General features: G+C 38.9%; 1 protein-coding gene across 3 annotated transcripts in view; it reads left to right on the forward strand.

Moving 5' to 3' along the window:
• cep192 (centrosomal protein 192) overlaps window positions 1–14,749 on the forward strand; it is a 49,102-nt gene that overhangs the window by 31,662 nt on the left and 2,691 nt on the right. For all 3 annotated transcript variants that reach the window (XM_083918466.1, XM_083918467.1, XM_083918468.1), the window contains 16 exons: window positions 396–486; window positions 973–1,152; window positions 1,341–1,601; window positions 2,272–2,393; window positions 2,726–2,835; window positions 3,161–3,323; window positions 3,995–4,085; window positions 4,249–4,324; window positions 4,470–4,593; window positions 5,179–5,284; window positions 5,409–5,637; window positions 7,642–7,718; window positions 8,037–8,132; window positions 8,633–8,752; window positions 12,144–12,256; window positions 12,589–12,715. In XM_083918466.1, the coding sequence (XP_083774592.1) occupies window positions 396–486; window positions 973–1,152; window positions 1,341–1,601; window positions 2,272–2,393; window positions 2,726–2,835; window positions 3,161–3,323; window positions 3,995–4,085; window positions 4,249–4,324; window positions 4,470–4,593; window positions 5,179–5,284; window positions 5,409–5,637; window positions 7,642–7,718; window positions 8,037–8,132; window positions 8,633–8,752; window positions 12,144–12,256; window positions 12,589–12,715 (2,086 nt within the window). The remainder of the gene's footprint in view (window positions 1–395; window positions 487–972; window positions 1,153–1,340; window positions 1,602–2,271; window positions 2,394–2,725; window positions 2,836–3,160; window positions 3,324–3,994; window positions 4,086–4,248; window positions 4,325–4,469; window positions 4,594–5,178; window positions 5,285–5,408; window positions 5,638–7,641; window positions 7,719–8,036; window positions 8,133–8,632; window positions 8,753–12,143; window positions 12,257–12,588; window positions 12,716–14,749) is intronic.

The raw sequence follows: 14,749 nt of genomic DNA on the forward strand, positions 1-14,749 counted from the left end.
TGGAAAGACTCTAAGCAGGTTTATTTCTGCTGTAAAATGGGGCATTTTGAGATGGGGGACTAAGAGGATTGAGCCAGCTTTAAATGGACATATGAGGAACTGTAGTTATTGAAACATTGGCTTTATTTTTCAGCCCCAGAGGTTGTCTCTTGATTTCAACATATTGCATAATTTATTTATACTTATTGAAGGGAGGTAAAAACAGACAGCAGTAAGAAGGCTAAATGCCTTATAGAATGAATGCATTATTTAAAGATTTAACTGCATCCAGGTTTGACTTGGCTATTCTGCTTGAATTAGGAACTCTATGACTCTCAATCTCAAATCAAAGCTTGTCAAAGAATTCCTGCACACTAACTGTTATCACATGACCAAGAGCTGCCATTCTTCTTCAGCCAACAGAAGCTGGTTCTAAGGAACAACTCGACCAACGCCACACAACAGCTACGGTTGCTTATTCGTGGTCAAGATCAGGACTGTTTTCAGGTGGATTATTAATTATATATAATAATTTAATAATATTAATATTGTAACATTCTGAAAACACCTCATTGCTCTTCCTTCTTCAGAGTATCCTCACATCCTGTTTTTAGTATATATTTTTTGTTAATCAGCAATCCACTGCAACTGTTTGTGACCAAAGGTGGTTTTATTTAATCAGATTTATCTTCGTACAACAGTTTGGATTGCACAGGTGCATGTAGCTAAAGCCACATAGAAATTAGGCCCAAGATTAATATGACATTAAATGAGAACACCACAGCTTTAGCATTATACTCCTGTAACATTGTTGGACTCATTATAGACAATAGGTGTTTTTTTGTACTATTCAGCTATGTGTACAATTGGTGGAGTCCAATTTTGTATTCCTTACTTTTGATCTCTTCTAATTTCTCATCCAATTAAACAGAAATGCAGTAAATCCATAATCATTTGGCTAATTACTTAAGTAATTATTTCACTGTCCCTCAGCTCCAGAGTATGTTCAGTCCTGAAGAGCGTCTGACACGACATGGGGAGCTGTCCATTCGTCCCAGAGAAGACGTGACTGTCCACTTGCTCTTTGCTCCCACCAGGGTGGCTTGCATGTTGGCCAAGCTGGAGATCAAACAGTCTGGAGTCCGGCCTTCACAGCCAGGGGTCAAATTCACTGTGAGGATGTGACCGTTTTAGTCCTGCCTTGCTCTCTGGCTTTTTTCATATATCACATGGCTTTTTATCTCACTTATCCTTTGTGCATTCTTACTCTTTTTTTCCTGCCTCAATTTCTTTCTTTTTTAATTTATTAAAGACAGACTAGGTCTATAGTTTAGTTTGGTTACTATATTTCCCATCTTCAGATTCCACTGTCGGGCTACGGTGGGACGAGCAACATCATCCTGGAGGACCAGAGAAAACAGGCAGACGGCTATGTGGCAACACTGACTGACATCACTGTTAGTCGTGTCAGCAAAGTGTGTCTGTGTGTAAGGAACACTGGCTCCAGGGCAGCTTTCATCAAAGCTGTGGCCTTCTCTGATGTACACACAAGATCAGTTATGGAACCCTCTGTCATCAGCCTCGCCCCTTCCCAATTTGTACTTAAGGAAAGAACACAAGAGGTAGGAGAGCTGATACAACTGATATTACCCACACTTAGTTCAGGAAAAAACATTCCTTCAACAAGATTTATTTAAATGCTAAACAAGACACTTCGATTAATGATTTTTGATTAATAATACAAAAAAAATAATAAAAGCATTTCATGGAATGAAGACAATCTTTGATTTAGCCTGCTATCACCAGACCAAATAGCAAATATAAATTTGTATGGAACCTCTCAGCTGATTTCTGATTTCCAGAGGGCATTATCAATTTGTTATCCACATGTGACAGCGCTGAGCGTCAAGTGACCAGGTCACAAAAAAACCACCTGAGTGATGGAAAAATTGATTGAACGGATTACAGCGCGGAGCTATGAGCTGGTATATTATGAGTCGGTATATTAAACATATGCCAAATCCTGTCCCGTTTGTTCAATTGTGACAGGATAGTAGCTTCAACATTAGGTTCCACATCAGCTACAGCCATCTGTGTCATTTTCAAAAATGCCTCCTCTTTTTGCAAATAGTGGGTACTTTTCTTTGAAAAAGAATATCTTGCCTGCCTCAACATATGCTGGAATGTGACCTTGGTCGTAATATATATATATATATATATATATATATATATATATATATATATATATATATATATATATATATATATATATGTGTGTGTGTGTGTTTTCAGGTGATCACTGTGCTAATGAAGTCAACATTAAGAGAACAAGCTCTTTGTCATTCAGCCAATGCACTGCTAGCTACTGTCTGTCTGTTCTCTGGAGATGAGGTCTCCAGGCAGCAGTATAGAAGGTGAGACCTTTCAACATACAGTTAAATCAGTTGGCTTTAATGCTATTAGAGTACTAATATTGGCATATATGGGAATTAGTGGTGGGTAGCTGATAATAAAATCTGAACTGAACCGAAGGAAAAGCTCTGACGTCAGCTCTGTTATGCCAAAGTAATATTTCTGATACTCCTGCCTACAGATGATTTGTATATTGGAGTATAGATTCAAATAAGCATACATGGTTTCTGACTCTTAAAAATGCTGATGGTTTATCTATCCAATTCCAGATGGTTCTGCTTTTGTGAGAAAGCTGTTTCGTCTCCCCAACAGTGTTTGTGTTTTCTCTCCTCAGATTGCTTCAGAGCAAACCAGAGGCTATGGGGAAGGCTCTGTCTGAAAACAGTCTGCTGAAAAACATCAACTTCAATGAGAAGTTCTTGGGAGAAGAAAATGTTACAGAGAGTAAGCTTAAATTATAATGCTCTATTTTAAAAGCTCAGTCTAAAGCCTTTTCAAATTGCCCTTTCAGTAGATACCATTAGTAATAAAATGCAATTTGTTCACATTTCAGTTTGCTATTATATTTCTGATCAATTGATGAAAAGTGATTGTACCCTGTAGCCAGTTTAAAGCTTTTATATCTAATATACACTGCGGTAGATCTTTGCTAAACCAAAACTGTTATTATGAAGGTATAGTGATACTAGAAATAGCAATCGATTTAACAAAGGTTGTTGGAATACATGTCTAAAATATTGTTGGCTCTGATTATTTACCTTTTCTGTAGCCTACGACCTTCCCCGACGGCCCAATGAAGCGCATATTTTCTATGGAAACATGAGTAAGGTAGTGGTGTCTTTGCTGGGAAATGCAAAGAGCACAGGCTGTGAAAAGACTGACCACACTGAGCTGCTGCTGCCTTCTGCAAGACAAAGTTCAGAGACTGACAGGTACTTTCAGACATATCTCTAACATGCTGTAATATACTACAATCCAACAGATATATTCAACATAAACAGGATACAAGAATGTGGGACTAGGTCTGTACATCTTTAATAGTCAACATCTTTAAATGAAGTACATCATGTAAAACACAATGGTCCTTATACAAGAACCACTCGTATGATCACATTTGTTCTTAAGTTGGTTGCACAGTTGATTTAGGAGAACTTTTTACCATTTTTTTCACAGTCATGGATCGTTTTGCTGTCTGATTTTTTGTTTTTAAGCCATTTTCATATCAAAGCTTTTTAAAAAAATGTTTTATTAAATGACAAAAAAGTTGACCCTCCGGTGACATTGCATAAACAGCACTCGTAAATAATTATTTTTAACTCTTTGGTGCCATTTTCATAAATGAACATTTCCAGACATATAGTATGAGTCAGGAGCCTTATATGGTGTCATTGGAGCGTTCATTTAATAATTTAAAATTCTCATGAATGTGAGCTCATTTACACACAGGTGGCAATCATCATGTTTACACAGTTATCTTAAGTTAGGAATGTTTGCTGAATCTGACATGACACACTCATACTAGCCCAGTGTACAGAAATGTGTGTGTAAAGAAAATGTTCTTGCATGAGGCTCATTGTTTTGTTCAATGTTGTGTAATTCCCAGTGGTTTGGCAAATGGCAATGTGTCTCTGGATGTGCTGCCAGTGAAAGGTCCCCAAGGTCTGGCACTGAGAGTGGCAGAGCACTCCTTAAAGGTACCATGAGCCCTCTTTTATAGATTTGAATGGTTTCTTATAATGAAATGAGTGTTTCTTATTTTGGTGCAGGTTCTTCTGGATGAGATGAGAGAGATTTGTTTCACTGCATTTGACATAAAATATTAATTTTTCAATAGAGAATGTCTTTTTTCCCCCTCAGGCTTCAGAGCCAGTACACAGGCAGGAGTCCTGGAGCATCCATCCAGAACAACTTGTCCTTGCCTCTCCCACCATCAGTGAGTAGAATCTAGATTTGAATTCCACTACAGATTTTGAGTAGGATTTGTGAAGCGATTACCTTCGAACCACAGGTGAATGACTGCAATGGCATCTGATTAGTAATCAGCAGCACAAATTTGCTTTTGTCGTTGTCGTTTTTAGATGGTGTAGCCACCACCAGTCAGGTTCAGATCCGGAACAATACATCCAAAGAGCTGAGCTTTGATTTGTCCTGGCCCGCTCACTGCCTCACCATCACCCCTCAGCATGGAGTCATCGACCCTCAGTAAGCATACACTTGGTTGTCCAGTAAAACATCTTCACTTTGTTCAAGTCAAAGCCATTGGTTAGGTTTTGTTTTGTGTAGGTGATTATACCTCAAATTAAATGGTCAACATTTAGTGTATAGTATAAAGTGCTTTATTAATAAAAAATATTATGATTATGTAACTGCAACTTGTCCATATCCACGTGTGCTGCCATTTCAATATAAAATAACCACTAATATTTTAATTAAGTTTTAAGGAAGCTAAAAACAGAATAAAAAAACTATTAAATGAATACAAAAAAATAAATTTCTCTCTCAAAAATGAAGAAACGCATATTTAAAAAAAAAAAAAAAAAAGATCACGTCTCCTTGTGGTAGTGATTAAGTAGTGACTCTGGTAAGTCAAATTGTCAGGGGAATCCATTTAGAGCGCCGTGTTTTCGGCAGAGTATCGATAATGTATCACAAGAGGAAATAATATTATATATTTCCTTAAGGATAGTTTGTCCCCACCTTAATCCTAATGTGATCCTAATCATATGTGTGTGTATATGATTTTAATTATCCCATGTGTGTCCTATTTCTTTATTTTTGTTAAACAAGGTGCCACCTACAGATTTTGATAAGCCCCAACCCTTCTCTAGCAACTAAATCTACCCTGCTGCCATGGAGTGGACAGATTTATGTCCAGTGTGATGGCCAACAGAAGGTATGGAACACTTACACACATACATACATACATACATACATACATACATACAAGTTAATCATGAATCTTTTCTTTTGCTGTGATAAACAAGAGCTTAATGTGTGCAATGTGACTACTGGTTCAGTTGATTAAGGTCCAGATTCGTGGGGACCTGGCTCTGGATGTGTCCGCGGCCCCAGCAGACATGACTCTGTCAGCCCTGCCTCCTCAGGCTGCCACACCAGTGCTGCCTGTTGCCAGGCTCACCGCTAAGCCGTCACTACCCCCACAGACACCGCAGTCACCTCAAGCCCTGGTGGAGATTAGCAACAAGGCCATCATGTTCCCCACCATTCCCTCAGGGGAAACCTCAGGTAAGGAGGGGACTGACCAGAGGACAGAAGTTTCTCTCTTCACATAAATGTGGACTGTACAGTACAGCAGTGCATTGTGGTCAAGGCTGAGCAGCCTTAAAACACTGAGTGCATTTACATGGTCATAAAATTCCCATTTATAAGGCTTATCCCGGCGATGATCATATTCCAGATATGGTGTTTACATGAGCACAAGAAAAAAAATTGAGTTATTCATATTCCCTGTATACATGATAAATACCAGTAACCCGGTTACTGATTACTGGATGCAGGTGCTGTATTTACAGAAACAAGAAACAGGAAATATGCTATACTGTACATTTACTACCACTTCACAACTTTACTGCTAAATTCTTCTCTGCTCTGAATGCCCACGGCTGTCTACTTTGCGTTCATCCACCAACTCTCCCCCCCCCCCACACACACACACACACACACACACACACACTACGTACTGAGCTATTCCTGAAACGAAGGAGGACAGGAGGATGAAAATTATTGTGGAAATAGATTCTTCAATAAAGATCAACAAACAGGATCAGCTTTTTCTCTGTGGTTTATTTTGCCAAAGCATTTTCCTCTGCAGACAAAAATACGTTCATCCCTACATCCTCACAAGTTAGAGTCTAGTAGAAAATGATGATTTGCCAAATCTCGCACAGTCTTTTAGGTGAAGAGACAGGACGCGAATAGCCTTGGTTGGGTGACATCTTTAGACCAAACAAAAAACATGCCTTAGACATTACAATTCTGAACATTCTGAACCTCTCATCACAAGGTCTCTAACACAGGGTGCAGATGCACAAATATGCCAATATATCATCATGAGTTAGTTATTTGCATTATCCATTAAGAAGGTGAGACAGAGGTGACACTGAACTGTCTGACCTGACAAAACTATGATTATGAATTACAAATATCCAAAATTCCCACAACAAGATACAACCTCTTTCAATTTTTTTCAGCAAAAAAGAACAACCGGGAGGTGTGTTTCTTTTAAAAAAAATTTTACTCACACTGCTCACAGCAACGTCATGATTCTGTCACTTTCTGACTAAATAGCCTCATGGCAATTATATATTGATATTCTTAATTTTACAAACTAACAAAATTCTTTAAAGCAAGTCATTTGGTGTCTTTAACATCCAGATATTCATTTTAGACATGTTCCTGTTGATATGATGAACACTTGGATAGGCTTGGATCGGTTCTGTTTTGTGCTTTTAAAGTGATTTCAAGAGTGTTGCAGGTATCAAGCGGAGAGAAGCAACACAGTCTCTCACAGCGCGTTAGTGCGTAGAGGTGAGAGAGAGGACATTGTCCTCTAAATGAAATTGACAAATTAACTTCCTGTTTTTTGCTGCCGTTAAGTTTTGCGGAAGGCTTCAGCGAGCGGATCACTTTTAAACAAGTGAGGCAGCAAGGGTCAAAAAAACGTATTATGACAGAGCAGCAACACTTGATTGGATTTGGATTTGGAGCATGTCGGGAAAGGCAACAGCAGCTCCTCCCTGCTGTGTAGAGAATGAATTCAAACAATGGAACAGAGTTATTCCCGCGTATGAGATATCGAGGCCCTGCTCTTTAATAACCTACGCAGCACGAATAGTAAACAGTTAGTCTAATAGTGACGTCAACAACGGGTTTTAGGGTAATCGAATAATCGTGCCCATCCCTAAAAGTAACAGTACAGTAATTAGTATATAGAAATTTAAGAGAAATCAACATACCATGATATAATACCGTTACCATCTATCCTTCAAATTATACAGTAATATAAATTTTAGACTATACCGTACAGCCCTAAATGGGATATTCCAATAACCCAATCATAAATGGAATATTCATGTCCATGTAAACGCAGTCCATGGATTTCGAAGTCTGAAGGTTTAGTGAAAAATCTTTTCCATCTTGAGACTGACGTGGTTTGAAGTCATACTCCAGGCAGTATACAGTATGTGTATGTTTGTGGGAGACTTTAACTCTCTGTTGCTCCTACTTCAGAGGCCCAGCTGGAGGTGCAGAATGGGGAAGTGGAAGTGAGGTGGTACCTGTCATCATTTGCTCCTCCATATGTCAAGGTGCTTTTTTTCTCATCATTTTCTTCTGCTTATTGTCTCTTTCTTCTGGCAACTCTTTAATTCTGTGTACTGCTTTCTCTTTATTATCCCTCCTCAGGAATCAAATGCTTTTATATATTTTGTACTTTGTTTACAATTTATTTTTAATCTTCTTAGTCTTGCTTTCTAAGCGTAGCTAAATTCTTCTCTTTTGTCTCCTGACTATGGTGGCTGTGAGTTTATTTTGTAGGTTCAGTCTCCAGATGTTTTTGTGGTTTTGTCTTGTTTTTTTGCCATTGAGTGACTCAGGTCAAGCTAAGGTCCCTTCTCTCTCCTCAGGGCGTTGACAACACTGGAGATGTTTACCGGGCCACTTACACTGCTTTCAGATGCTCCAGGGTCTCGGGCACTCTGGGAGCCCATGAGAAGATGCAGGTAGGCATTCACATCTAACTAGAATTGTCATGGAAATTTAGAGTGAGTTTTACTGCTTATGTCATGGATTACTGGGAAAACAATCTTGTGGTACAGGCCATTCTTAGCTGGAAAGGACCAACTGTAACCCATGATCCACTGGTTAGGTTAAGTTTCTGCCCAAGGGGCTCTGGTGCCTCGCCACCTTCTGTCCTGCTTTTAACCTTGGGTAAAAGCTAGAATATAGTCACAGAAGAGTCTCAAGCTTAGCGTGAGTAGCGGTGCAGAAAATCACAATCAAACAGTCCACTCTGACAGCATGGTTGTGTGTGCTAGTTATACTTGAGCTTGCTTACTGTATATTACACTTGAAAACCTTGCATCAGTAAAACTTTTGAATCACAAAGCCAAATTCAATTTTTCTGTAGGTTGGTCTCAGAAGATAAGAGTATAACAAGCATGTACTGTATATGGTTAAATCAATTCTAATTTGTTCCTCTGATGTTTTTTTGCTCTTCCAGCTCCCTATTACTTTTCTGCCCAGGGACAGAGGGGACTATGCCCAGTTCTGGGACTTGGAGTGCCACCCTGTGTCTGAGCCCCAGCACAAAACCAGAAACCGCTTCCAACTCTGTGGCACTGTGAGTACTCATTTTTTTAGTTTTGTGGGATTGGCCGTAATGCAAGAGTTCCTACTCTATTTATTTATTTTTTTATTTTATTTACTTATTTATTTAGCACAATTTATAAAAATACACAAATACTGACAACGAAGAGAAATAACATACAGTGCAGGAAGAGGCAGAAAACCCAGTGGGCTTATTTGAAGCCTCCACCTAAATAATGTTAAAATTTCACAATATTATAAAGAAACAAAAATAACATACAAAAATAAAAAGTACATAAAGGAATAACAAGTGAATAGTAACAAATAATATATAATTACAAAAAAATAACATACAATACAAAAGCAAAGAAAGTGAGTATATAATATGTAAATGGACAAATGTGTAAAGAATTAACAATACATGAAAAATTATCTGTTTCTTTTATAGCAAGTTATGAAGGAACAGTTCTTTGCCAGATGGGAAAAGCCATTCCATAATTTTGTAGCCCTAAATCTTATTGAAAATTGACCTCTACTAGTAAGAAATTTAGGAGGATGAAGATCTGATGATTGACGAGTTGAGTGGGAATGGACCTGTGAATTTGCTTAAAAGCAAGTCTTGAAATGCTCAGGAATATTCCTAGAGCACTAGAGTTGTGTTTTCACATTCCTCTCCTGAAGGAGGAGATGTCTATGCTAGGTCTGAAACAATTACTCAAGTTACTCCATTACAAAAATGCATCAAGTCAAAATCTCTTCCTCGATTATTTGTTTAATTCCTGTCTTGCGCGTAATACGGCCTGTTCAGTGCAGTTATCATTGATACACACAGACCGTTTTTGCGGATGAACACCACTACATCCAAAAAAGGCAGAGGATCATTTGACACCAAAAAAAGAAGCCAAAAAGGTGCAGTGTCCACTGTAAACTAGAACTGTTATACCACAACATCACGACATCGATGATTCAGCGTCGGCCGCTGTTAACAACACTACAACGAGCGCCGCTGTTTCTTTTTAAGAAAGGAGGTTGTCGTAGTGATGCATAACGATAGCTGTCCTCATGAATGCCTCTATGTTTAGTTTTTACCTGCCTGATCAGTCTTTATAGTTTTGTTTGAGTAAATGTTTCAGTGGAGTTTTGCACTACTTGAATTGTTTGGATAGTAAACTTATTCATGGTAAATTGCCTTCAACACACACACATCTCGTCTCTCTCTCTCTCTCTCTCTCTCTCTCCCTCACGTACTCGTGCACTCTCAACCACAAACACACAACCACCCCTGTTAGGTTACCACATCAAATAAGCCTACCCCAGACATAATATATATTTTTTCAAAGTAACGCAAATTCTAGTAACTTTTACGCAAAATTATAAAAAATTTTATCCTATTAATCAATCAAAATGCCCGATTACAAAAAGATTCAATAACTGCAGCCCTAGTCTGTGCACTTACAAAAATCTGACATTGAAACGATTCAGGCAGCTTTAGTTGGAACATCACTAGAAAACAAACCAATCGCTGTCTGATCCGTGAAACACTATTCGAAGGGGGACAAACTTCGCCACACCAGCAAAGAAGTCTGAAACCTCCAGCTCAGAGTGGACTAACAAACAGAAACTAACAAAGATGCTAACTACACTTCCATTCTGAAACTTCAGCTAGTCGCCGATTTTAATGCACAACATATTCCTCATGTGAGCCTGGGTGTGACTGACACTAGGTTCAGGACACTGAAACTATGACTTAGTTGCAGATTGCTAACGTTAGCTCCATGGGCAGGCAGCTCGGGCTCTGTGTTCGTCCATCCACCTGCGGGACTCCAGGAGTTGGACCTGCCATCGGCTGCTGTGTTTCAGCAATCGGAGTATGCTGTGCATGTAAACAGCGTTCCCAGAGTAAAATCAGGTTACACGTCTGCGCAAGCTCCGTGGGTTATAACTCCCCCTCCATACTCTTTTGACACGTAAATAGAATAAACCAGGAAGAAACGGCACCCATACAACATGAAGAAAACAACAACATGAGATTTAAACTAAGGGAGGATTTAACCATGGCAAGTAACATCACTACCAAGAAGACCCATTTCTGTCGTAATTCTGTCCAAAAGTTGTCCATGTTCTCCTCACTTTCCAAGTTGTTGTGATTTTGACAAAGGAAAACTGGGGGGAAAAAGCCATTTTACAAGCAGCTGTATGTTGGCGGAGCTCCACCTACTGTACCGGAGGAAGAGTCACTCCCGTTCTTTTCCCATTCATCCCCCGCTCATGTAAATGGGGGATACAATAATCCAATTATTCCCTTAACCGAGGAAAGACCATTTTCGAGTTACTACTGTGCATGTAAACGCACTGAGTGACAGAATTAACAAACGAGTAAAGTGGGTTGTTGGATGTTAAGGAGAGCCGCCCTGGTGAAATGGGTCTGCAGGCTTTGCATGTGCACTGCTTTAATGTGAAGTGTTATGACAGAGCCAGTTAACTTAAGAGCATACATACACAGCAAGTGGGAAGTGAGATAGATGGCTCCACAGAAGTAGGTTAAGTGGTTATAATGGTAGGGCTTTTATTGCTTATGACTTATTTGATGCAGTGTTTAAATGGGGTGCCAAATCTTGCAGTGGTGTTAAATGCTCATCTGTGTCTCCGGTTTGCAAGACTTCAATTTATATATTTACCCAACAGTCTGATAAACTACTCCTAAATGTGTGATATGTTTCACATTTATTCAACCACGTCTTCATATGATTAGTAGTGCATTTAGTATGAGTAACACCAACTGACTATAAGAATTTTGACTGACTAATACTATAAGTTAAACACTAAACAGTAAAAATATATATTTTTAAAATGCTAACTTTGCACTAGCAAGTTGAATTTTAAGCTCTTTTATTCTGCTAAGTTCATGGCTTTCTGCTGAACGGCACACACAACAGAAATACGTATGTAAGATTACATCAATGCGGACTATCTCCTCTACTCTTGAGACTGTGCTGGGAGACACAGCAAACCTTCTTGCGACTGCACTTGTGGATTTGCCATCCTGGAGGAGCTGGTCTACCTATGAAACCTCATTGGGCTGCACCTACCACCTCATGATATCAGCGCTGACAAGGACACAAAACAGAAGAAGCATGAGGAGAGAGCAAGTGTCTGTGGAAAACCGTTCTCTCTTGGGGGGGTTGTCCTCTTTTGCCTCTCCATTGCACCTGTTGTCACTTTCATTTGAACCAAAGCGGATAAAATTGATTAACAATCATTTCATAAATGGACACATTGATATCCCTGAAGTTTAACTCAATTGGTGTTATACTGTGACCATTGAGTGCTCCTTTTTTTGAGCAGTATAGTATGTCGATGGCAACTGGCATGTTTGTTTTTTGCATTTACTTACCAAAGTTTTGAGTGTCTGTCTGTCTGTCTAGGGAATAAAGTCTGGACCAGTGGAAGGACCACAGGAAGGAGACTGCTCTCTTGTGAAGACAGAGGCCACAGTCAAGACTAGAAAGAGAGCTGATGCCTCTGCAGGCAAAACCAGGTGAGGTTTTCTCACTGTAATAGCATCACAGCTACGCAAGATACAGTCAGTGTGTAGTTTAGATCAAAATGAAGGCAGAGTTTGAAGATGAATGTGGTCCAAGTACGGGGTAGGCAATTTTTGCCCCTGTTTGAAATTTGGAGGCACACAATCTCACTTTTTTTTTTTATTTGATTGTGTTTATGGGCAAACACCTTTTATATTGGAAACCATTTTGCCCTTTGCCCCTTATTACTTCTGACACTGTTTAAAAGACTGAGAAATTCACTGTGATGACGTTTTAGAGTAGTCTCATGTCTAGGTGATGATTGTGTTATGATTTTAATTCTCAGTCAGGAGGAGACTGTGTGGAGGGGTGTGTATGCTCCACAGGATCTCTACACCTTCTCAGCCACACGGGTGGGTGAATCCAGCACTCTGAAGGTCAACATCCGCAACAACTCATCCGACACGCATGAGGTGAGGCATGCCTTATTCTCATGAAGACATCGGAAGGAAAAATGTTTACTTTTTTATGCAGCAGAAACTGAAATACAGTATGAACATATGCAACCACTCCCACTCCAGAGAAAGAGCTTTTTAAAAGATGGTTTTAAAATGAGTCTTCCTTTAGTTAGGGCCCAAGCACCAATCGGTTGGCAAAGGCCCTGTTGAAATCGCTAGGATTGTCATCATATTTTTATTTTTTTTTAAAGAAAAAGGCTTAGAAAAGCCAATTCAGCGTGCAAGTCTTTGTTGAACAGATAGCCATCTAGTGGACATAAACAAAATGGTGCATTGACCTTTATTTAACCATCAGTATTAATTAATCAAACTAATTGCATTTTTAAGGTGCTAAAGGTGCTCGAAAAAGTTTTGCACACAGAAGTGGTGAAAACAAGTTTTAATGGGTCTGGCACATGGGTGTGGCAAAATGGCTTGATAGCTCACCCAACAAAATGTAGAAGTAGTCCTTGTAAGTTTTACCTAGATGTCCAAAATTTTGTAGGCACATATGCCATCCTAAAGACAACATAAAATAAGCCATTTTTATTATTTATTTATTTATTTTATTTTTTTTGCCATTTCCATGCACTGTACTTAAACAAACTTCTCGTAGAGAATTAATCAGATTAACCAATTGACAAATTTGGTCTAAAGACCTTTGTGATCTAACGTTGTTTAAAGTATGAATTTTCATGGAACATTATTTCTATGGTATTGAGGTCATTCTGCATTTTGCCATGAAACAAGAAATTGTTGGAATTACAATGTGCATGTTCCAGTCTGCTACAAACTTCACGTTAAATAAGAGTCCTGGCCTGAAGGCATCTGCATGCCAATATTGACTCATCATAGCACCACCTACTGGCAACAGGAAGTTACAGGTGTTGTACTTTGGCATACTGCTCCTAGCAGGTTAACCAGATCCATGATGCCCAACTGGTAAAGTGTTTCAGTTTTCATAGTCGCCATCCTGCCAGTACCCCCAAAGTCTTGACCTACTCGACACGTGTCTATAAGTGTCTTGAGATAAGTGAAAAAGATTTGGAACTATACATAAAATTGAATTGAACATGCAAGAAGGAGTGAGGGCCTGTTCTTTGCTGCTTGCAGGTTTCATTTTAGTTGTAGCTGGAGATGTTCCTATGTGTTCTGACCTTGTCATCTCAGACGTAGAGGTTCAGTGTATTGAAAAGAGTCAAGTAGCCAAGTAACAGTGCTAATACTAGCTCAGATTGGACCTTATTTATCAATATCTTCCTAAAGAAAAGTCTATGTGAGATTCATGACTTGTTCCTCAACTGAAAAATTGTTTGCCCTGCGGCTATTGGAACAAATGTTGGTCAAATATAAATTAAAGAGAGACAAATGTTCTGCCAGTGAAATGCTGAAATGACTATTCTGACCACTGAATGTGTATTTTTATTAATGTAATAGCTAATGCTAGCGAATCTCACCCTACTCACCACATTGCCGACATGTAAAAAAGGAAATGCTTTTGTCATGTCTGATGAATAACAATAGCTTTCTGAATCACAGTCTCACTGTCAAAAATGGCAGAAAGCAATGCACCCTCCATAGATCATCAGCTAGATGGTACAAAGTTAACTAATGCAATTGCCGTACTGTGAAGCATTTTTCACGAAGATTGCCACTCCCGACCATTTAGCAATGTGTGGAAAGTTTTTGGATATCCATCAACAAATGGAAAATAACAAATGAAGATATAATAATCTGCAGAATAAGCAAGGATACAAATGAAACATTCGATAATGAGCAACCTGAGAGAACATGTGATAACAGCGAGCTAACAGTGGTCTAGAGTCAGAGGAGCTGCAGCTACAGCAGGCAACAATTAATGTTACCTCCCTTCTCCTCATCACGAGGCTCACCAGCTGTGACTGTTATTGTTGGCATTCCATGTCCAAGCTTAATTATTACTTAGCAAAGCTAACAACTGTTGTAAGTTCTTTGTAAAATAATGAAAATAATTATTAAAAAATATAAATA

The sequence above is a fragment of the Echiichthys vipera genome, assembly GCF_963691815.1.
Source record: "Echiichthys vipera genome assembly, chromosome: 8".
Lineage (NCBI taxonomy): Eukaryota > Metazoa > Chordata > Actinopteri > Perciformes > Trachinidae > Echiichthys > Echiichthys vipera.